Here is a 22,140-nt window from a genome sequence, read left to right as displayed (position 1 = left end):
CTCAACAACTGATTAGAGATCAATTGTCATAGGCCTGCTACTCTGTCTTGGCATGAGTTGTTGGTACGCTGTGTTTTGGTGAGCATATGGAGACTAAGCCACCTCGGTCTGATTTGGCTCTTCAGTCAAAATGACCCTTCCTTTGGTCTTTCTGCTATCACGAAGAACAAAGAATTGAATGATAATGACGCCAAATATTGCGGCAATGACCAGTCCAAAGGTTGCTGGAAATCCGTAACCTAGAAATTGAAATTAGCTATAAATTTAGGTTGAAGCATTCTGTCCTGGAAATAAAAAAACAATCAACTTACGGAAGCTGGGAGCCATCGTCTGTGGAAAAATCACAATGGGTAGCCAAGCAGCCACAGCGTACTGAAAACCGTTCATACTGCTAACGACAACTGCTCTTTCTTCGTTATTGTCGGCACATACTTCGTTAGCCCAAGTGTAACTAGCGGAGACCAGAGAAAGTCAGCAAATTTCAGACTTATCATAGTTGTGGTGTGTTGATATCTCCCAGATGATTCACTTACAACACGGCTGTCATAAGTTGAACGTTCGTCGTTAGGAATGCAAATTCTTTTAGGGGAACACTCGCAGGCCACGCGGCCAAAATACCGTTAGGAACAAGTCCGAGAATCTTGGGAACACAATATCTGTCAGCAATATTTCCAAACGCTCCAAAAATATGTTGATGTTGGGAGCACTCACAAGCGGTATAATAACGAAAGCAAATCTGCTCCCAGTATAATCTGAAAGGAAACCCCAGAGTACAACACAGGCCGCACCAATCAAAGAAGTTCCAGTTGGGATGATGTTTCGATCAACGACTGAGAAACCCTCAAATTTGAGCCAGATAGCAAAGTAGCTGCCGCTTCCACACGATGATCCGTATAACTGTAGGTTAAGTGCATTAGTCAAGCACTATCTTCTTCTTTCAAACGGGAAATACGTCGGGCACTTACCACATATCCAAAAACAAAAACGTACCACTTCCATGAGCTAAGAATTCTCTTGAATGTCGCTAAATTTATGTTCGCCGGTGCTGCTTTTCCCGCCTTCCGAACTCGCTCTTCAGCAAGGTTGCGTTCGCTCTTCGAGAGATACCACACACGCGTGGTAAATGGGGTATCAGGAAGCAAAAAGTAGGTTGCAATTCCGACAGGAATGGTCATGCACTGTAATTATGATAGTCAGCACATATAACATAGCATCAAAGTCTGTTGATTTAACTAACCCCGCAGACAATGTATAACCACCTCCATCCAGCCAGCCCATGGGCCCCATTGAGATTCTTATACACTGCAGCTTGTAGGTATCCACCAAAGGCAGAGCCCAATGGTGCTGTCATATGAAAAAGGGCAACCCTCTTTGCAAGCTCTGTTTTAGTATACCAACTTCCCAAGACATACAACAGTACAGGGAAAAATGAACTTTCAAAGAATCCGACGAGGAAGCGGAAAGCATAAAGCTCTCCGACATTTTGCATGCCAGCCTGCGCAAAAGTGAATATAGCCCAGCCAACTTCCATCGCTGCAAGCCATATACTAGGTCGAACACGTTGAATAATCAGAGTACTGGGGATCTGCATAGCAGCATAAGCGACCGTATACGCAGTCCCGGCGTATGTATACTCATTGCCGTACATCGATAGGGCTTCTTGTAAGCCTGACACATAAGCATTTGAAAGGTTGCCCTGGTCCAAATATTTCATGAAGAAACCCAGACAGCCAATGCTGAGAATGGCAGCATCTAGTTTGAGAAGTAGTCGGCGCTCTTCGGGTGACTTCAAGTGAGTATCTGTGTCCCAGATGAAGGATCGAAATGAGCGGCGTGGTAACTGAGAATTTGACTCTCCCTCGTGCTCGGGATTATATTCCAGCACCGCGCTGTTTTGATCAACTTTCTTGATCCCTGCCATAATGAATGACCACTCGATATTCAAGACTGCTTTTCCTAGCTGATATGGTTATGCTGATATACAAAAGCTACCCCTCAGACAATCCCTGCCTCATCACGACATGTTTACTGGATCACGTATCATCATCCGTGTTTGGCTATTTCCCCGCTGGTGCGATAATGGCGAAATATTTAACATGTAATCTTTGATCATTTGAAGTATCTATCATTGGTGCCAAGAGGAATACTTTGATTATGACCCCAAAAAGAGGAGATTGGGGTAGGCCAGTTTGAACCCAATGCATCCACAGCGTATTTCTTGATAGTCAGCTATTGCTGATTGGGAATATTTTAAAATAGACAAGGATTATTTAGTCCGACTGCTATGCAACAATCCATTTCCGGTATTAGATGAAGAAACCCCGATCGCTTTCACTTCAACGTTTCTTGAGCTCAACATACGCATCACTCTCTAGTCCTCTTGGGTACAGAAGTCCTCCCAGACTTTCTTGATATCGTGATTGTATATAAAATCCTTGTCTCCGTACAGGAAACTATCGATTTTGTGTTGCAAAATTGAATCAAAATCTTTGGTTTCCTCTTGGAATCTCTGTGTTCTGCTTTTGCTTTCGTCCAGGTGTTGATACCTTTGAGGAAGAGTGGTGGTTAGATTCGATATGGGACTACACGGTGCAGAACTCACATTTTATTGTAGTAAGGAGAGCGAATAGATTCAAATATCTCAAGAGCGTCACGCTCGGGATGGGAAGTGAAACGTGTTCGTTCTAGTGCGCGAGCGAGAATCCAGCCGTCCTCCATAGCAAATGTCGCCCCAGAGCCAAAGGCGCCTGTGAACGCGTGAGCAAAAGCTTACTGGGAGGTCAATCTTGGGATATTTTGAACCTACCAGACAAAGGATGACTGGCATCTCCGATCAGGACAACCTTATCCCATCCTGTGATCTTTTCCAACCGGGGTCCAGCGAACGTTGCAAATTCTCTCCACTCGCCTTCGGCTACCATATCGACAGCATCTCTTATTCTTTGGTCAAAGCCCTGTTTTGAGAGGTCAACAAATGTGACGCAGTGGTGAGGTGTAGAGCAATGGTTTCCCTCACCTGAACACGAGATGCCACTTTCTCGTTAGAAGCGGGAATACCCCAAGGGACCGTCTCGCCTGGGACCTCAGTCTCACGATATGACCGTATGGTGATTTCAAAAAGCGGGTTCTCCTGTTCAGTTTCGTCATCTACATCCGAAAGGTAAACATGACCAGCTTCTCCCCACCACCATGAGGTTGTGGAAGTGATATCTGGGATCTGAGATAGGCGCGACCTAGGAACCAGAACACGAAATGCAGAATTCCCCGTGAATGAAAGCTGATGGTTCGGGAAGAGGCTTTTCCGAACGATCTAGATTTTTTGAGCCAGCTTGTCAGTTACTTGAGCAAAGTGAAAAAAGAAGCCATTTCACAAACAGAGTGTATTCCGTCAGCTCCAACTACAATATCCGCGATGGTTTCTGTAAGGTCTGAAAAAGCAATCCGTACTCCTTGTCCGGGCAGATTCTCCAGTGACACAAGCTTCTTGCTGTATTGAATAATTCCATCTGGCACCTTCGCTATCAGGGCCGACTGTAGTCGGGTCCTGCGAGCACGGATAGCTCCACGGGAGTCTGCGGCTGAATTTTCCGGCTGTTTGATGACGCTAAGAATTTTCCCTGTATATGCATTCCTGGTAGTATTTCAAGATATGAGATTGGTTCCCTCAATAATTGCAAAATTGACACTCACCTTTGGTGAGTGTTTGATTTGGACCCCCCTTGACCATCTCACTGGCCCCTAGTAAATCAAGCACCCTCCATGCATTTGTGCTCAGACTCAGTCCAGCACCAGCTTCTCTTGGCTCTGGGTTCTTCTCATAGAGAGTTACCTGTAGGAACGGCAGCTGCGACAGAGCAATGGCGGTTCCAAGTCCCCCTGGGCCTCCACCAATTATAGCAACTGAGGTTATCTCTTTACCACCCATTTTTGAAATATACTCTATAATGCCGGCAGTTTCCTAGGATTTGCTTTATAAAAGTGGGAACAAGAGGTTTATAAGAAATGGCTGAGACAAACCAGCTGAGCACATCGCACGCCATACTAACCTCCGAATGAGCCATGCGCTACTAACGCCTTCTAAAGATTCTTGAATTGATTGGCTATGAGGGCTGGTTATCGCAGCGGAAACATGCAATACTTGCTGTTTTCCCACCATAACGTTATATTCTCATTGCAAAACGTAAATTCCGGAAATGGAGTTAGACTGCAAATATTGCCATGTCTCGAGAATCTCACCAGCTATACAGAAAATCACCAGTAAAGCACGGTGTTTTCAGCTAAAACATGATCTTTATGATTGCCATCAATCCAAAAAAGATTTGTATTCTGGTCTCACTCTTAAAAGGCGCCGCGACTATTTAAAACTTCGTTCCACTATTCACTGTGCTTATTCACAGAAAGATTGAAACACTGAATTGTCAGTCTCTGCATGACAGAAACTTGGGGCTAGCTTTTATCAGAAGTCATCTCCTTTCCATTCGAACAAGACCTTTGCCAATCGCTCAAATATTTCGGAAGCAAAGTCTCAAGGCCCGGGCACTCCAAAGACATCGGGGCTGCAGAGGTCAATAAAGCGCGTCGCAAATTCGCGGTTCCCCATATCGGCGTGTCTTTTTGTGCCTCCCATCGTGTCAAACAGTTGACTACTTGTTCTTCCAAAAATGGAATCAAGGGGTACAAAGCGCTATGTCTATCGTGTTGAGAGAGACGACTAACCCACTCTGAGAATGAAACACCTTGCATCGGAGATGAAGGAATCAAGCTGTTGAGAAGTTTAAGCGTATCTGAGACATCCAGTGTCTTGTCGCATCTTGGATGGGTTAGGTTGTATGCATGTCCATGATTGGCTTCTGATATGGCAGTGGATAGCAACGAGGAGACCACAAAGTCTACCGACACAAAGCCTTCATGAACTCCCACTAGGAGTGGAAACTGGCCCATCTGTATCGATGTAGACGCGACTCGCCCAAAAAGGTCATTGGGATTTGTTGTACCTTTCTTTGAATGCCCTAACACAGTTGTTGGGCGATAGATGCTGACCGGAAAGCCCTTTTCAATGGCACCCCACACGATTGATTCGGCAACAAATTTGCTTTGAGCATAGCCTGTATCAAGGAGTATCGCATCAATGTGAGATTTTGGCTTCTCATCCTCTGCCACAAAGTCTCTGCCAGTCAGAAAACCGGTCGGCCCATACACACTAATACTGGAAGTATAGTGAACACCCTTGAGACGTCCAGAATTCGCAAATTGGAGAACATGGATTGTTCCAAGGACGTTTGAAGCACGATGTAGCCGATAAGGCTGTACGTAATGAACGTGGGCTCCGAGATGAAATATGACACTTCCCCAGACTGCAAGCCTGTCGTATTCCAGCGTGCCCAAGCCCAGGTCCGGGGTAGCGAAATCGGCCGGCGAGGCTAAGATCTTGATCTTTTGCTGGCTATTGAGTCGAATGCGATACTTTTCCAAAGTCTCCATTATTCGGGACAAGGCTGTAATATGGTCACTCGCACGAACAAGGCACACAACACTCCTCACGTAAGGACGGGCAACAAGTTCCGCCAGCATAAAAATTCCCAGGAATCCAGTTGCGCCTGTCAAAATCACATTTCCTTCAGATTCAGATGTCCAGTCGGGAACTATGCCTGGTATGGGCTTGATGTTGTTGCCGAGTTGAATGTCCTGTAACAAGGTCTCCCGTTCAGCATTCCCATGCGTGACTCCGTTTTGCTGACCATCAATTAAGCTCGCCATTTCAAGCAAGGTAGGATGGTCAAATAGTGATTTCATGGTCAATTTGGTTCCCATGAAGGATCGAATCTTCGAAAAAAGACCGGCAGCCTGTAGGGAGGTGCCACCCAATCCGAAGAAATCATCATCTCGGCGGAGAGTTCGAATGGGAAGTCCTAGTAGATCCAACCAGATAAATTGTAGCTGACGCTCTGTAATTGTCAAATCCACTGCTGTGTGATGGATACGACTTAGACGGGTGGACTCAATCAAAGTTCGATATTTAACAGCAAGCTCTTTTCGATCAGCCTTACAACTGCTGGTAAGGGAAATATTTGATGAAAGAACAAGACGGGGGACCATGGCGTTTGGTGCCTTTCTTGAAAATTCATCCCGGATGGATTGAGTATCGCATTCTTGCGATGCGGGTACCACATACGCCAACAAAAAAGTCCCGCCCTGAGACTCTTCCATTTCCATTTTCAGTGCCACGGCAGAGTTGACAAGCTTGGTTTCCACAAGTAGTAGCTCGACTGACTCCAGCTCTACTCGGTGGCCGTGAATCTTGACTTGATTGTCCATCCGACCAATATACTCGAACAAGCCTTCATGATTGATTCGAGCAAAGTCGCCAGTGCGATATAAACGACCAGTACCTCGTGGATGATCGACTTTGAGGCTTTGGCTGATTACAAAGGATTCTGCTGTCTTTTCAGGGTCTTTTGGGTATCCTCTTGAGACCCCAATTCCCCCAATCACCAACTCACCCACCTCGCCCTGCTGCACTTGATGCAAATCTTTGTCCACAACATGAATCGCGTAATTGTGGAACGGTTTGCCGATTGGGATAATACCAGATCCAGCTTCACACTCGCGCACCTGATGAAACATCGCGAAGCACGAAGCTTCAGTCGGGCCATACACGTTGAATATTCTCCTGGGTGGGCCATTTGCAAAGATTCTGCGAATGACATGAGGGTTGATTGCCTCACCTCCAGTCAATAGACAATCCATGTCAGCGTATGCGTCCGGGCATACATGGGTGATAGTCGCTAAAAGGCTTGTAGTTTGCCACATCACGTCGACATGCAAATCCCGCAGTTTCTCACGGAATGCTTCGGGGTTTAGCATGACCTGCTTGTCAAATATCACGAGGGTACCGCCCTGAAGGATTGACCCGTATATTTCCCATAAGGAAACATCGAAAGTAATTGCAGAAGCATGGCCAACACGGCTATATCCTCTACCAATTGGCTGAAAGGCTGCATTGTTGGAGATGTTGATGATGCCAGCAGCCAGAACCTCTACGGCCTTCGGCTTTCCTGTTGACCCCGAGGTGTGCAGTATGTGCGAACAGCAATGCTCAAGGTTGTTCGAGACTGTGAAATCGTCCCACTCTTCACACTGCTCTGACATATGGTCTATTGGAATGCATTGAAAGCTTTTCAATCGGCGGCAATTGTTCTTGTCTGCTAGGATAAGTGAACACTCAAGACTCAGAAGCATATCCTCCAAGTGGGAGTCTGGTTTCTCAATATCAAGTGGTACACATGATCCCCCGGCATATATGATTCCAACCTGTGCCACAACTTGATTGATGCCTTGCGAAGCTAATATCCCAATTGGCTCCTCGCAGCGGATATAATGTGCCTGAATGCGGTGATGAAGATACTGAGCTTTTCGGTGAAGACCAGTATAGGTGACTTTCTCTAGACCATGTTCGAGTGCGACGTTATCGCTATAGATTTGTGTATTTGTCTGGATGAGTCTCGCCAAGCCGTGTTGAAATTGCCCATCAAATTCGCCTTCATCAAGTGAACTTTCCAAAGATGGCGACATGATGAATGATTATCGGAAATGAAGATATGAAAAGGTGTTTCGTTCCTTGGTTTAAGACTATCAGATGATGCGTTCAGTCCACGTCCAAGACTAATAGAATTGTATAACCGCGCCAATGAAGATGCAAATTGCTACATCGCTGGGTGCATCTTTCAACTCCTTCTTATATCTTGTTTGGGTATATTACCAAGCCAATAAGAACGAAATTCCGTATTCCAGTTCTTGATTTCATCACAATTTTTTCAACAAGCACAAGATCATGTGGACCCTTCATTCGGAACTATGTCACCAATATTCTTAAGGTCAAATTGCATACCCGAAGCTCTTGCTCATCGCTGACTACGCCTAGAGCTCGTAGAATTTTAATTAGAAAAACGAAAATTACGGTGCAGGAGGTTTTTAATTCTTTTCGAAATGTCGCTGATGATCTCGTAGCTTCGGAATACGGAATGCCGTGAAACTTTATAATTTCATCCAATTGACAACAAATATTGGCTCTCGTTGGCGCAATTAAACATCGCACTACATGAAACGCCCGGTCTATCTAATAAAACATAGAGTAACGTGGGCTATGGTTAATTGTCAATCTCGACATGTAAGGTACTTCCCTTGGTCTGACAGTACATTTCACTCTACGTGCATCGCAGTAATCTTAGTTCTTCAAGTTTTATTATAGCAGGATACATTGAGAATAATTCAATATAAAGCGTAATAGTCACTCTTTTGCTCACTCATCAGGTGGCAGGTAGGCCTTGTATACGCATCGTGATATGCAGTGTAGCGTGAGGTCGTGAGTCAACGTTGCTTCACAATATCGTACAAACGTAATGGTATTGTTACACATTAATAGAAAAAGTATAATTTCTTGTTTATTTAAGATCACTCAGAAAGGAATCGATCTTACGATGTTCGGAATCTAAGCCACACGCGCAAAAAGAACGACCTTTACGACAATCATCATGACTCCTGTCAATCTATTGGACTACCTTCGGTCTCGAACCCAGGTGGATATCGATACTTATGATATTGAAGGTAATCTCCCTGCGAATATGAAGTAGTGATCGAGAGACTGAAGGTGAAATTAGTGTCCAAGGAAATCGGACCATGTCACGATGCCACTGGCAACCAGGTTTGATCTTCTATGAAAAAACTCCAGTTTTTGTTAAAATGCCAATTAAGAAGGTAGTTCGAGGTATACGCAGAGATTGCGAAGCCAAACCGAAAAGCAGTGCTGAATAAGTCGATCGCATTGGCGATTGCGATTCACCACCAATTGGCTACTATCACACTTGTGGAACTTGCTGTGGAGATAGCAGTGAGTCGCTTTACGTCTCTCACACACACTTTCATGAACTAATGGGCAATTTGGGGGGTTTTACTTGCCCTTGAAGTGATTCAGACCGTTCATGGGGATGTCCATGTTATGGTAAACCCAAATTACTCTTACAATACTCGCGATATTGTTCTCAACGCTCAAAGTAACGCAAACTTCATTTCTCAGCGAACTACCTATAAGTTTCGGTACTGAATACAGATTTAGGATTCCATCGCATCTGCCAAATCGCCGAGCCATCATTTGATACGACGCGCCTCGTTACTAAGATACCCGCAACATGGGAAGGAATGCAAGCTGCACGTCAGCTTCAAAGATATGGAATTAAATCACTTGCCACGACTCTGTTTTCGATGGAGCAAGCAATTTTAGCTGGGGAGGCAGGCTGCATTTCAATTTCGCCGTTTCTTCATGAACTAAAAATTCAAATGGTTCCAGGGTGAGTTCAGAACTTGACAGCGATCAAGTGATATTTTTAACGGTCAATAGGTATTTAGACAAGAACCCCATCTTTGACGTCTGCGTGAAAGCACAGAAATTTTATCGAGACAACAATTTGCCCACTAGAGTCAAGGCTTGCGCGACATTGGGGCTTGATGAGCTACTCATGCTTGCTGGAGTCGATGCGTTGACTATTATGCCAGACGATTTGAAGGCTTTGTCTGAATGTGAAAGGGATGAGACGGAGTTGAATAATATCAATCTATTTGTTAACTCAGAAAAGACCCAGGATTTGGTCAACTATCCTTCCTTTATCGATTCAGAGAAGGACTACCGAGTGAGTTTTGCATATAGTGATGAGGGACAAGCACAATTCAAAACGGCGCAGGTATGTAACAAATTTCGCTATATTTGGGGATAAAGCTTAGGTAACAATCAATCACACAGGCGATTGCCTTCTTCTGTGAAGTTCAAACCAAGGCAGAATTTTTAATCAAGAGTCAGGTTGAGCATATTATCTGATGCAAGATACGACTTGTGATTGACTTGGTGTATCGATCCTATTTGCTTCTTCTACAAGCTAATATTTCTATCAACCTTTTTTTGCATTAAAGGCTGACACTATGAGTTTCAATTTAGCTAATTCATTTGTTGATCTTGGGGAATTCAGAGTGGTATCTTGTTGACAAGAAATAAATCATTGAGTCTACGCGCTTCAATAAGGTTGTTCAAGACATAAATTAATCCCATGGTTCAATGCTAGGGCTTGAATACCTCTGATATTAATTACAATTCACTCTAGCAACTGAAAAGTACCAACATATTACACATTAACTTATGCTCTAAAGCTACATGAACCCTAATATCAAAAAAGAATAAGCCTACTCAACCCAAAAATAAATGGTCTATTTATAGCCGCAAAGTCTCGGGATCCAACAAATAGTTCATCAATTCGTAGATGATGGCTGAAACTGACAAACGTCGTATCTTGTACTAAATCCACCGTACCACATCTTTGAACACATGAAAGATTGAAATGTTGACGGTCTAGTTTCACTGCTTGGACCTTCTAACACCTATGTAGCACAGTTAACTAGCAAGATCGAGGTTTATCCGTACGGGATACTGGTCTAGCTCCTCTAATGAAGATATCAACTGCAAGTACTGTATCAATGTGCTCTGGAGCAAGCAAGTTGGGCCAGCTCCAGGTTTGGCAATATAGAGCCTTCTTTATTTTAGTTGCTTCTCGAGGCATATCCAGTTCCTTTCCAGAATTAAACCCCTTTGGACTCAGAAATTGACATTCTAACGGTTAGAAAATACGAGTGAGATATCTTAGTGATGTATTAGCAATATAGATGCGGACAGTTGCCCAAATCTATGGCCGTAGATCAAGTCCCGAGATATACCGTAACACAAAATTCCGACACTAGTAATGAGAAGCTTTAGGTATTCGTGGTTTTGCATCACATCATGTTCTGCCACTTCTGGTTATATACTCAAGCTAATTCAAATTCGCTGAAATCTTTCCGCTTCGCCTATAACAGTCTATCATATATGCCCACACACTTATCATGCTTTTTCGGTGCTTTGAATAATACGATACTACTTCTATTTTCAACTGAATTAGGTTTTCTCTGCGACTATCTCAACAAGTTCATGGCACAACAGCTAGCAGAGAATACCTTACTAGGGAGAAAATGGATATTATCACACCTCCAGAGTCTTTGTCATCTGATTTCTTCTGTACGGATTCCAACTCTGCGTGTGTTTCTAACAACATTACCATCGAGAGTGACGATTGGAGGAAGTTGTCCTCGCCGGCGGACAGAAAAAGAGTGCAGAATCGACTTTCGCAGCGCAAGTACAGTTGAGTATTGGCGTCTTTGATCTGTGAAATATCTTCGTTTACTGACATGCGCCTCGGCCAGGAAAAAGTTCTCGCGTGTCTGGGGCGAAAGAGCAAACACAAAGACCAGGATCGGAAGGTACTGCACTCGGTGACAGCGAAATAAGCTTGACAGGCACAGCTGTGAATCTCGAGCAAGAAAGCTGCTTGCTATTTGACAAGGCCCTCGATACCGCACCAGGGCTTGGTGGTGTGTCTTTTCCCGGCGTCGATTATACGGGACCTCCCCTTTTCATCTCCGCCCCTTTCATTCAGGATGATCTTAGTCTATTTCCCTCAACTCAGCCCAGCTCGAGCAAGAATAGCTGGTTAGAGCGTGAGGTACGATGAACATTCTCAAGCATTCTTTTCCTCTGGCTTCGTGTCAATGAGATACACCAGACTCATCAGATATCCGCTTACTTTGATCCTTTCCGACCAGGCAGATTCACTACCAAAATCACTGGGTATGGATAGCAGAGAACTTTGCTCCCGTGTAGTGGATGAGAGTCGGATCGGGAATACCCCGTTGCACGAAGCTATCGTGCACCACCATATAGCCATTGCCGCTACCCTGATCCAGCGAGGAGCAGATATAAATGTGGTCAATAGCTCGGGAAAAACACCATTGCACGTCGCCTCTGACCTGGGGCATGATTCAATTGTGAGACTGCTTCTCAACAAAGGCGCAAATATCAACTCCAAGTGTTTTCGTGGATGGACCGCTCTTCATGTGGCCGTTTCAAGTGGAAGGCATGAGGTCACTGTCACCCTGCTAGATCATGGGGCATCTATCAATGAGGCTAGTGGATAGCTCTGTAAGTGGATTCTGTCGGGCACGCTAGTTGTGATCACGGCTGGCTCCGAATACCAAAGCAGGCCGATTTAGTAGCTTGTTTGAATGAGAGGAAATCCATTGTGGCGTGTGAAAGGAGAAATAGGCTTTTTGACGAGCACTCTGTACTTGGCGTAACCATATTTTCCATCATACTTTATTCCAATCAGACTTCGGTTCAAATTTGACAGTTGGAATGGAGTGTGCTATGTAAATCCTTGGAGAAGAAATGCCGAGTGTCCTTATATTGCGGTTCAAAGCTGGACAACATTCTTTTATAGCATCAATAGAAGTAACACAGCAGGTTTAAAATGTATATTTATCTATGAGACAAGGCATTATGCTCAGTCAGATGTATGGGAAACGTCACTTGGCTGGCTTATTTACCCTTTTGGGAAACCGAGGCAGCTCAGTCCATACATTAACTTACCAGATCATAGCTTTGAAACTTTCCAACTTTTATAAGGAAGTCTTATTACCGTTTCCATTACAATTCAGCTCCATCAAAGCAGACTAAACTGCCGTATCCAGTTGAATCATAAGTTAAATCAATCTGTTGAGTCGTCCGTTGCAGTATTATCCCTTTCAGATACCACTAGAAGTCCAACACAGTCAAAATATACCTAATACATTTTGATAGAAGTAAGTTTGGTATTTCACTGAGAAAGAATGACATTCTGAAGATCCAAGGCCAGTAGAGAGTGCACCGCAGAAGCGGGATGATATGAATCCCACCATAAACACCCATCCCCAATGCAAGTGGTATCAGCACAAAACCCATAGTCAGTCGGATGATCAAGTATTTCGGTGAAGAATGACCATGAGTCGTATAGTAAGGCCGACGACTATCGAGAAGTATCAGTTCAGCGTTCTGTTGATCGGGACGTTAAGTCGAGTTAGGCTTTAACTTACATTTGAGAACCGTCGCTCAAACTTCCTTATTTCAAGATCTAGTCTGGTGTTGAATTTCTCTACCATGACTCGATGGGCTTCTCGGTGCCACTCGTCCCTTTCCAAGTACGCTGGTGTGCGACTCACGGGGGGAACGTTGATCAGTAAAAACCGACGGGCTCCACAATTGTACATAGTCTCAGCCAATTGCAGATGTCTCTGGAATAGATAATTTAGAGCTTCATCAGTATCATCTCGCTGGTAGGACTGTTCTATACTATTGAAGAATCAGGATTAGCAGTTGGCAGATGGAGGCTAACTTGCACGGCAAACATACTCATTGATTCCGATCCAAATAGCGAAAAGAGTATCTCCTGATTCCCATTCTTGTGGGCTATTGCTGGTCTTGCAGTATTGGTCGCAGAAATTAGTCTCGACTTGATATACAAGGTCATGTGGCACTGCGGACACAATATTGTTGTCGATCGAAGCGCCATATACAGCCATATCATAAGCCAGCAGCAAACTCGTATTGTATGCAGCTGTGGTATAGCCGACCCAATTGAGACCTCCGGCTGAAGTGCCCTGACCCAGTAGTGGATTGCCCAAAGGGTTGGACGGTGATGGCTGAGGTCCAGATGTATTGAAGCCAGTGCTTGTATATGAGTCGCCGCTGTATGTTCAATTTTCCCCAGTCAGTACATTACTATCCACGTTACACACGGGGTCTCAGGAGTTCGTGACGGACAATGTAAATAAGTTCTTAATGCCGACATGCGGTTGCGTCAACACGGCTTGAGCCGCAAGGCCAACAAAGGGTCGCATGGTGAAGCTGCAAATGCTAACTGATAGAGGAAATAAATCTCCATGAGGATTGTAGAGTCAGCACACCAAAATGAGGGAAATAGGGGGGTGTTCGTTATGCTTTTCTCAGCCCTGAGTCTATTCGTCAATTTGTGTCACCCCTAGCTTCATGCATTCAATAGTCATGAACAGAATCAGCCAAGGGGGCCACCATGGGGAATTTGAGAATCATTGAACTATTCTTTGTGGTTTATCAGACCAACCCAGCTGCAAGTTGCTTTGAACTCGTTTCAAGTCCGACGAGCATCGAGTCAGCTAACGTAAATAAGAGTTTCTGCCTGAGGCATGAACATATCCCTGCGTGGAGCAAAACAAAGACAAGAATATTTTTAGAACACCAAAGAATCATAGAGGAGTATATGATCATTCATTATTCGATCATTCTATTCTTGAGCATCGCTCGTAGCATATTTTCCACAGACAGCTACAGCCTTTCGAAATGGATTATCCGGATCTAGCATCTCCTCTTCTGGCGTGGGAATGGTCTTGATCACTCGAGCTGGAGTTCCCACTACCACACAGTAAGGTGGTATATCCTTCGTGACTGTCGAGCCTGCTCCCACTGTCGACCCTTTCCCAATCGTGACTCCGTGCATAATAATGACATTTGCACCCAGCCATACATCATCCTCGATATAGACAGGAAGCCCAAATTCAAGAAACTTCTGCCGGGACAAAACACTTGTCTCATGGCCAGCAGATAGAATACTAACATTGGAAGCTATCTGAACACCATTACCGATGACAACGATGCTAGTATCCAGAATCGTGCAACTGTGGACTGTTAGTGCACGCACGGAAAAGGATCAAGAATGGGCTTTACTTGAAATTGATAAAGGTGTTCTCTCCAATAGAAACATTGCATCCGTAATCAGGCATGAATGGAGACTCAACAACCGTTCCATCTCCAACTTTTCCAACGAATTTCCGCAACTCTTGCAGTCGCTGATCAAGGGCTTCTTGCGGTGACAGCGTTGCCAGGTCCATGTTATTATACGCTCGAGTGAATTTCCGGCAGCGCAAACGGGCTTGGACTAGTACGGTATCCATGGGATAATAGAGCATCCCGGACACCATTTGATCGTATAAATCATAGTCAAGGATACCAGTCCACCCTTTGATGGTCTGAAGTATTTCAGGGCTTTTTTGGGAGGCTGATGTTTGCTTGGTCATCTCGATATAGTGTACCTGGGAGACTGAAACTGAGAGTATACTGTGCATGGAGAACGTAAGAGGGGAAGGCGTTCGAAATATGCGGTTACAACAGCTTGATGGCAATCTGGCGAGAGATTCTGACTTTCCAGAATGTTCATCAACAAGTACAATCATGCATCTCGCTCTGTCTCCATGGGCTCTACGCGGCAGGATACCGTTTGCATCATTGAATTACAGTGGCCACTGATGATTGAGATTACATTGTTATCTAGCGTTGTACGACAGGTCATATTCTGCGAAGATTATTGTACCTCCGTCTGCATATTTCTGCACGATAATAATTGCGCAGAATTCCGTATGTACAACGACTGCATATTGTCAAACCACTTCAAGTGTAAGTGACACCATGAAACATCGGAAAGGAGTTGCACTGACTTGGGTGTTTCTGTGACAGATTTCATGCAACGAAAACAAGGATATTGCATAGTGACATAAATCCCAGTATCTAGTGAAGAACTAGGTATCAGAGCTCCAACATATGACAGCTTTGAGCATAAGTTTTTAGTGAGACGATTTGATATTTGTTCTCAAGCCATCATTGCCCAAAAGCATACATTGTATAGCCAATCAATCAACTCAACTCTGCAAAATGGGATCTCTCAATATTGACAGGCACATTATCAAGCTTCCAGTGACGCCGATAGTTGTCGATGAGAGGGTTGATGTTCAAAAGATCACCCAAACCTGGCTTACAGATCTTGAAGCTCTCCTTTTGAACAATCACTGGTCTTCTTTAAAAACTTTATTTCATGATGAATCTTGGTGGCGAGACATGTTGGCAATGGATTGGGAATTCCACACTCTGAAGGGTGAAGACAAGATTCAAACGTTTCTCAGTGTACATCAAAAGCGATCCCAACTTCATTGTCTACGACTTGTGGAAAAAGGTTCAATCAAGCCCAGACTCGAGACACCTGTTGAAAGCATGACATGGATAACCGCCATGTTCTCGTTCCAATCACAGGCTGGACGAGGTCGAGGTGTCATTTATCTGACTCCAGAAGCTGTCAATCCACAAATATGGAAGGCTTATGCGGTCTATACCAGTCTACAAGAGCTTAAGGGTCATGAAGAGAGAATCGGGCCCAAAAGAGAGATAGGGACAATGGAGACCATGCCTGGGGGTGTCAAAGGAGGAACATGGCGAGAGCGCCGACAAAAGGCGATCGAGGTTCAGAATGGCGAAATGACTGTCTTGATCATTGGAGCAGGTTAGTAGAAACCAGATTTACATTGCCAGTCAGTCTAACAAGACCAGGACAGGCCGGATTGAACTTGGGTGCGCGTCTGAGGTCGGTTGGGATCTCTTGTTTGCTTGTTGAAAAGAACGAGCGCGTCGGAGACAACTGGAGAAATCGATATCGAGTATGGCATGCATTTTCTGTCTTATTTCAAGCTCCCATGAAAATCGAGTTAATTAATCTGTCAGACTTTAACGACCCATGATCATGCCGAGACCGCACATATGGCCTACCTTCCTTTCCCCAAGACTTGGCCAATGTATACGTCTAAAGATAAACTTGGGGATTGGCTCGAATGCTATGCGAACATCATGGAGCTCGATATATGGCTTAACGTGAAGGTTTTAGGTGCCGTATATGACGATGTGAAGAGCCAGTGGACTGTAAACATCGACTCGAATGGTCTCACGAGGGAGCTCCATCCACGACATGTGGTTTGGTGTGCTGGTCACATAGCTCTACCCAGTGTTCCCCTTTTCTCTGGTATGAATCAGTTCCAAGGACAGATCTACCATAGCAGTCAGCATCAGGATGCTGGTGCCTTGAACTGCCAGGGTAAGAAGGTGATTGTTGTTGGCACAGGTAACAGTGGGCATGATATCGCACAAGACTTCTATAACCACGGGGCAGAGGTGACCATGCTCCAAAGAAGTGGCACCTACGTGATAACCGAGGCAAGGGGGCTCCCCTTTCTACCAGAAAACTTGGGCATTGATTGCGAAGACCAGTATGTCACCAGCATAGTTCCTCATTTCCAACTTGTCGGTGGAAATGAATCTAACGCGGCAGATAGGCCTTCCATGGAGGACGCAGATGTTCTATCAGAGAGCTTACCATGGCCCGTCAATTTTGCTCTGGGTGTCTCTCTCACGAAACAGATCTCCCAAGCTGATAAAGAAACTCTTGATGGTTTGGAAAAGGCAGGATTCAAGTTGGAGTTTGGGACAGGCAATTCCGGCTTATTCCAATTGCTGGTTACTCGCGGTGGTGGATACTATATAGACTTTGGATGCAGCCAGCTTATCATTGACGGCAAGATCAAGGTCAAGTACTCACCTGGGGGTATAGCAGAATTCAACAGGACAGGTCTTTTTTTAAGTGATGGCACCGAACTTGAGGCCGAGATTGTGGTTCTCGCCACAGGCTATGATAATATGAGGGATTCGGTCCGCACATTGCTAGGCGACAAAATTGCAGATCGTTGCAAGGACGTCTGGGATTTGGACAGCGAAGGAGAGATAAACGCTGTAAGTTTATTCAATCTCATTATGATAGGCATTCTAATTGATTGTTTCATAGATATGGCGTCCTAGCGGTCATCCTCACTTCTGGTTCATGGGTGGAAGTTTGTCGCTGTGCCGAATCTACTCGAAATTCGTAGCCTTACAACTTCAGGCTACTGAGCAAGGACTGATATTCTGACTCTCAACGTCAGGGGCTGATATGGAGAAATGAGAACTGAGATACATTTGCATTTTGGCTAAATTAGAGGTCATCAGTGAACATGTGTGAAGCATTCTCTAGGAGCTCAACTGTTGAGTACTGATAATCAAACCTGACCATTCTTTTCTGCTGACTCCAGCAATTCTTCAATGGTCATTAAATGCAACTCAGAAAAGAACTTCTCACGTTGACGTTCAGCCTTTTGTCTTGGACAAGCTGTGGCCCCAGTAATCGTCCACAGTTCAGCTTCCACCACGAGCAACTCCTTTTCAGGAAGATTGCGTTGGAGATCGTTGTTGATATCATTGATAGAACGATAACTTCTCGTCAAGGGACGACCTATGTTATATCAGTCAAAAATCTTACTTTGGTCAATATTGACTCACCATAAAATTTCTCTAGCAATTCGGCAGCCCAGTTGAACGTTCCGGATGTCCCTGCGACGTACGTGACGGGCTCCTAGTATTATCATATTTAGTTCCTGTTTAGAAATATCTTGATTTTCTTACCCATTCATCGGCAGCCAACAGTTCAGCGACGGCTTTGGCAACGTCTCGGCCACAAGTCCAGGACTGTGGCTCATCACCGGTGCCACGAACGCAGTAATGCCAATCAATGGGATTGATTGGAAACTCCCCCGGGAGATATTTCATGTATGACTTTTCTTCGGAGACAAAGTACTCCATGAACCATCCCTGATTGAAAAGAGTCCACTGAATACCGCGGGTTTTTCGCAGGATCTCCCGAAATGGTGCCCGTGTCTTTCCATATGCAGGAGGAATGTCTGGGAATTCTTCGATATTACCCGCCCATTCTGAGGGAATGAATCGCTTGCAGTCGTTGGATCTCAGACAGGCGTTGAGAATATTATTGTGTAAACTCAGGTAGTCTTCATCGGGGCATTGGATCAAAGATATCAGAGCTGTGGCACCCGTTTCGTTCAGTATACTGACTACCGAATCTTCGGAATAGTCAGTCGTGCATGTCTTTACTTTTGAAGATATGAACCGATTTTTCTGTATATTGAAATGTTTAGGTTTGAGCTCAAAAGTCAGACCTAGTGATTCTATCTTCTTACCTGTCGAGTCAAAACTATGACCGAGTATCGAACGTCCTGTGAGAGCTCATCACAGAAATATCGACCAAGGTCACCGACTCCGGCAAGGGCGATCGTCTGAGGCTTCATTGTAGTATGCAGAATGGAGAGGATAATTAGGTTGAATGATTATAAGTTTGAAGGGCTGGCAGGACTTGAATTTATTCAATGGCCTTGCCTCTCCAAGAATTAGGTTACAGGTGATACGCTGACACTGCATCGGCATCATTCTAAGGAATGTCAAGTCAGAAGTGCAAGGGACTCTTCGGAACCCTGCCTATTTGTCTACATTGAGATGTTGGGCCCTTTGATTGATCTCTTTTTGGGAACTATTGAGGATGACTGGAAGGATATGTCATCAAGGAATCATAATGACATTAAATTCTGCACATTTAATGGATATGGACTCCTAATAAAAGCATACCGGGGCCAAGCTGGTTCCTTTTTAGGTCCATGTATAGACCCATTTCTGACCTCCACATTGTCATACAATTTATTATAAACGGCTGGAAGTCCTATTCAGTAGATATTGTGCCTCGGATTGAGGCATACCTCAATCGAGAGATTTACCCTATAGATACGAAAATGTGCAGTAAAGAAGGCACGAGAGGGCTGACCTGCGCCTTCTTCGGAATCAACCCAAAAGCAAAGGACAATAGTCACAGCAAACCTCATTTCTTCAGTAATTGTTCAGCCATGTTTTTTTCTATTTGTCCTCGTCTTTATAGACGAGCTATCTCTCCGTCCGATTTTGACCAGCCTAGAGAAAATGAGCAAATCCCAGGCACGCAAGGCAAGGCTCCCATGTCTGGATCGGGCGAGTCCTGTCTGACATCAAAATATCACAGAGCGTACGGGAACGAGCCCAGTTCATCTCCAAGAGCCGAATCGTATATCTTCAAGCTTTTCGCACAGGCTCCGGCGTCGATTTTCGAGAGAATCGAGGCATTCTTTGGAACACCGTTCCATTTTCCCGTTCGGCATAAGGCCAAAGCCAAGTACATCCAAAGCCAGCACCGAGTTGTCAGCACTTGGAGACATTGGAAGCAGTCTCATGAGTGCACGGGGGTACGACAGCGATGCTCAGTGTATCGGAACTCCGCAACATCTCAGTCCTTTGAATGCATCACCTATTAATCCAACCTTCCGCAGGATGGGGTTAAATGACATTATAGAGCGAAGTCGTGAGCGAGAGGACTCGGAGCTTTGGGCTGAAAATGGGGTTCAGACTCATGCAAATGGTCGTGAACCTCCTTTTGGAATGCATTTTGTACCCACTCCCCCGGGAAGTTTGAGAGGACGACCACGAGTCACTCGTGCGAAGCCTGCAACTGCAACGAGTAGTCAATCTGTGCCGTCGCTTGGAGATAGCCGATCGGGTCAGCAAAACAGCTTTACCAAATCGCTTCCGAGCCTCCATCCTAGCCAAGAGATTGTGCCAGGTCAAGAGCATCTTCGGGCTCGGGATGGCGTCGTCGGTAGCAGTGCTGAGAACCTCCAGGGTCTTGGGGCTGATTGGCTCCAATATATGGGAGGAAGTCCTCAGGGTTATCGCACGGCCTCGTCGGGGTCCATATACAACCCATCCCAAGACCTTTCAGTTTCAAAAACAAGACCCCAGCCAAGCTCTCATAGAACAGATCATGAACCCCGAGTTCCGTGTCTGGGTGATATGGGTATTTCGCAAAGGCTCGCAGGTACAGCCTTGGGGTCTGGACAGACATCAGCCAATACATCCGCCTCGGATGTGACGCATCAAAATAAATACGGGTCATTCATGGCTTCTCAAGAAAATGTGGCTTCATCTTCAAAGTCAGAAGCATCAACAATCGTAGGTCTCGAAGCTCAAAAGCAGGCAATGCTTCACAAACGAGACGTTTCCTCATTCTACTCACGACAAAGCAGCAACCCTTCAGGAGAGGCATCCCCAGCTGCCCAGTCACTCAGAGCTCGTCCAACAAACTTGAGAGGCATTCCAGTATTCTATCAAGATATGCTTGACAAGACCCATGTCAACAAGCCATATCCGAGAAAAGAGTCGCCAAAAGGCAAGTTTGGTGAGCATTTTAGGGATAGCAACATGATATCAGTCCAAGACCAAAGCACACCCAGTGAGATTGCAGGGCAGCGGAAGGTCAGTCCAGGGTGGATGACTGGAGGCCGACGGATGGGATATGGATATTCCATGGTTGACAACGCTGAAGGGGAGCCACGGCAAGTTGATGGAGCTGGCAGTCCACTTCCACACGGGGGCTGGCGCAATCAGACCCCAGAACCGACACCTGGTAATATTCAAATGCGTGAGATGAATGCATCTATCCAATATCAAACCGGCATGACACAATCACCTGGTTCGGGTCCTCCAGAGCAGGGCCCGTCTGGCAGCCCGTCTGATAATCGTCGCTTCTTCACTCCCAGAAGTCCTGACAAGGCCTTGGATGAGTTCATTTCGACACCGGAACGGTGGGCAAGAATCCAAGGTCGTTCAGCCCAAGCTTACAACTCGGCGCCTCTGCCTGCGGATCTAGCAGCAGATAAAATGACCGTTGCAAACCCACTGGGTCCAATCCCAATACGAGATCAGCAAAAGGAAGACTTTTTTCGCAAGGGTGTCGACTATGTCGAAGATTCGGAGACCTTTCTGGGTCGATGGACAAAGAATAGCCGTGGCAAGGAAATAGTACCACGGCCGCTCAAGATCAACAAGGGCAACAGTTTCAAAAGCGAACAGAGACGGTCCTCTCAAGAACTTCCACCGCCAGTACAACACCGATTCTCGATGGATCAGACAAATCGGCCTCAATCTGTATACTTTGATTCTCGGGACGACGGGGGTACAGATCAAGTGGAAGAGACCCCGACACGTTCCCGAAGTGGACGTTGGATTCTGAGGTTTTCGAGGAACAGAGAAAGTAAGCGGCGTTCGAATCTCCCTCCGAAAGAGCCATCTCAGAACTCATCCATGGAGTACGACGACAGTGGGCGTCAAGAATTGGGAAGAACCAACTCCACCCGAAGCGATATGGCAGAGGAATTGGCGAGCGCGTATCAGGAATGCATTGCGATGCCAGGGGCATTCTATGGCAGCAAATGGGCTAGCCGGACTAGTCTGGTTGTGGAAGCTGAGTGATAAAAGGACTGATGCCTTATATTATACTAGGATTGGGACACACGGAAAACATTCTTACAGTGATGGATCTGGTGTCGCAGTTATTGTTACCCGCAGGAACAGAGTTGATTGAATTATGAATATATTTCCTCCGCGCCAAATGTCATTAATCGTACAGAAAAGAAGAATGGGTAATATCCCTAGTACAAAGC

General features: G+C 45.3%; 10 protein-coding genes across 10 annotated transcripts; 3 read left to right on the top strand and 7 right to left on the bottom strand.

Annotated features, from left to right (window-relative positions):
- Positions 1–93: 93 nt before the first annotated feature.
- On the bottom strand, positions 94–1,921 carry N7511_009414 (uncharacterized protein; the record flags this gene model as incomplete). The annotated part of the gene is made up of 6 exons (XM_057131791.1): positions 94–239; positions 312–451; positions 534–640; positions 712–897; positions 966–1,178; positions 1,238–1,921. 6 exons carry the CDS (start codon positions 1,919–1,921, stop codon positions 94–96), a joined length of 1,476 nt encoding a protein of 491 aa, XP_056979779.1.
- A 450-nt stretch (positions 1,922–2,371) lies between these two features.
- Positions 2,372–3,925, bottom strand: N7511_009413 (uncharacterized protein; the record flags this gene model as incomplete). Its single annotated transcript, XM_057131790.1, has 6 exons — positions 2,372–2,546; positions 2,603–2,747; positions 2,807–2,954; positions 3,017–3,310; positions 3,376–3,617; positions 3,691–3,925. 6 exons carry the CDS (start codon positions 3,923–3,925, stop codon positions 2,372–2,374), a joined length of 1,239 nt encoding a protein of 412 aa, XP_056979778.1.
- Positions 3,926–4,446: 521 nt separating this feature from the next.
- Positions 4,447–7,572, bottom strand: N7511_009412 (non-ribosomal peptide synthetase; the record flags this gene model as incomplete). Its single annotated transcript, XM_057131789.1, has 1 exon — positions 4,447–7,572. One exon carries the CDS (start codon positions 7,570–7,572, stop codon positions 4,447–4,449), a length of 3,126 nt encoding a protein of 1,041 aa, XP_056979777.1.
- A 1,686-nt stretch (positions 7,573–9,258) lies between these two features.
- On the top strand, positions 9,259–9,868 carry N7511_009411 (uncharacterized protein; the record flags this gene model as incomplete). The annotated part of the gene is made up of 3 exons (XM_057131788.1): positions 9,259–9,344; positions 9,395–9,734; positions 9,794–9,868. The coding sequence occupies 3 exons, from the start codon at positions 9,259–9,261 to the stop codon at positions 9,866–9,868; spliced, it is 501 nt and encodes a 166-aa protein (XP_056979776.1).
- A 1,826-nt stretch (positions 9,869–11,694) lies between these two features.
- Positions 11,695–11,889, bottom strand: N7511_009410 (uncharacterized protein; the record flags this gene model as incomplete). Its single annotated transcript, XM_057131787.1, has 1 exon — positions 11,695–11,889. One exon carries the CDS (start codon positions 11,887–11,889, stop codon positions 11,695–11,697), a length of 195 nt encoding a protein of 64 aa, XP_056979775.1.
- Positions 11,890–12,725: 836 nt separating this feature from the next.
- N7511_009409 (SGNH/GDSL hydrolase family protein) lies at positions 12,726–13,785 on the bottom strand (the record flags this gene model as incomplete). Its single annotated transcript, XM_057131786.1, has 4 exons — positions 12,726–12,914; positions 12,982–13,237; positions 13,298–13,633; positions 13,709–13,785. The coding sequence occupies 4 exons, from the start codon at positions 13,783–13,785 to the stop codon at positions 12,726–12,728; spliced, it is 858 nt and encodes a 285-aa protein (XP_056979774.1).
- A 422-nt stretch (positions 13,786–14,207) lies between these two features.
- N7511_009408 (sugar O-acetyltransferase) lies at positions 14,208–14,997 on the bottom strand (the record flags this gene model as incomplete). Its single annotated transcript, XM_057131785.1, has 2 exons — positions 14,208–14,598; positions 14,648–14,997. 2 exons carry the CDS (start codon positions 14,995–14,997, stop codon positions 14,208–14,210), a joined length of 741 nt encoding a protein of 246 aa, XP_056979773.1.
- A 631-nt stretch (positions 14,998–15,628) lies between these two features.
- N7511_009407 (flavin-containing monooxygenase) lies at positions 15,629–17,702 on the top strand (the record flags this gene model as incomplete). The annotated part of the gene is made up of 4 exons (XM_057131784.1): positions 15,629–16,250; positions 16,298–16,404; positions 16,469–17,527; positions 17,580–17,702. The coding sequence occupies 4 exons, from the start codon at positions 15,629–15,631 to the stop codon at positions 17,700–17,702; spliced, it is 1,911 nt and encodes a 636-aa protein (XP_056979772.1).
- A 127-nt stretch (positions 17,703–17,829) lies between these two features.
- On the bottom strand, positions 17,830–18,909 carry N7511_009406 (uncharacterized protein; the record flags this gene model as incomplete). The annotated part of the gene is made up of 4 exons (XM_057131783.1): positions 17,830–18,062; positions 18,110–18,182; positions 18,233–18,739; positions 18,802–18,909. The coding sequence occupies 4 exons, from the start codon at positions 18,907–18,909 to the stop codon at positions 17,830–17,832; spliced, it is 921 nt and encodes a 306-aa protein (XP_056979771.1).
- A 964-nt stretch (positions 18,910–19,873) lies between these two features.
- On the top strand, positions 19,874–21,949 carry N7511_009405 (uncharacterized protein; the record flags this gene model as incomplete). Its single annotated transcript, XM_057131782.1, has 1 exon — positions 19,874–21,949. The coding sequence occupies one exon, from the start codon at positions 19,874–19,876 to the stop codon at positions 21,947–21,949; it is 2,076 nt and encodes a 691-aa protein (XP_056979770.1).
- Between the last annotated feature and the right edge of the window lie 191 nt (positions 21,950–22,140).

Source organism: Penicillium nucicola, assembly GCF_028828085.1.
Source record: "Penicillium nucicola strain IBT 29836 chromosome Unknown utg000010l, whole genome shotgun sequence".
NCBI lineage: Eukaryota > Fungi > Ascomycota > Eurotiomycetes > Eurotiales > Aspergillaceae > Penicillium > Penicillium nucicola.
The sequence above is the reverse complement of the archived record's forward strand: the minus strand, read 5'-3'. Positions and strand labels throughout refer to the sequence as shown.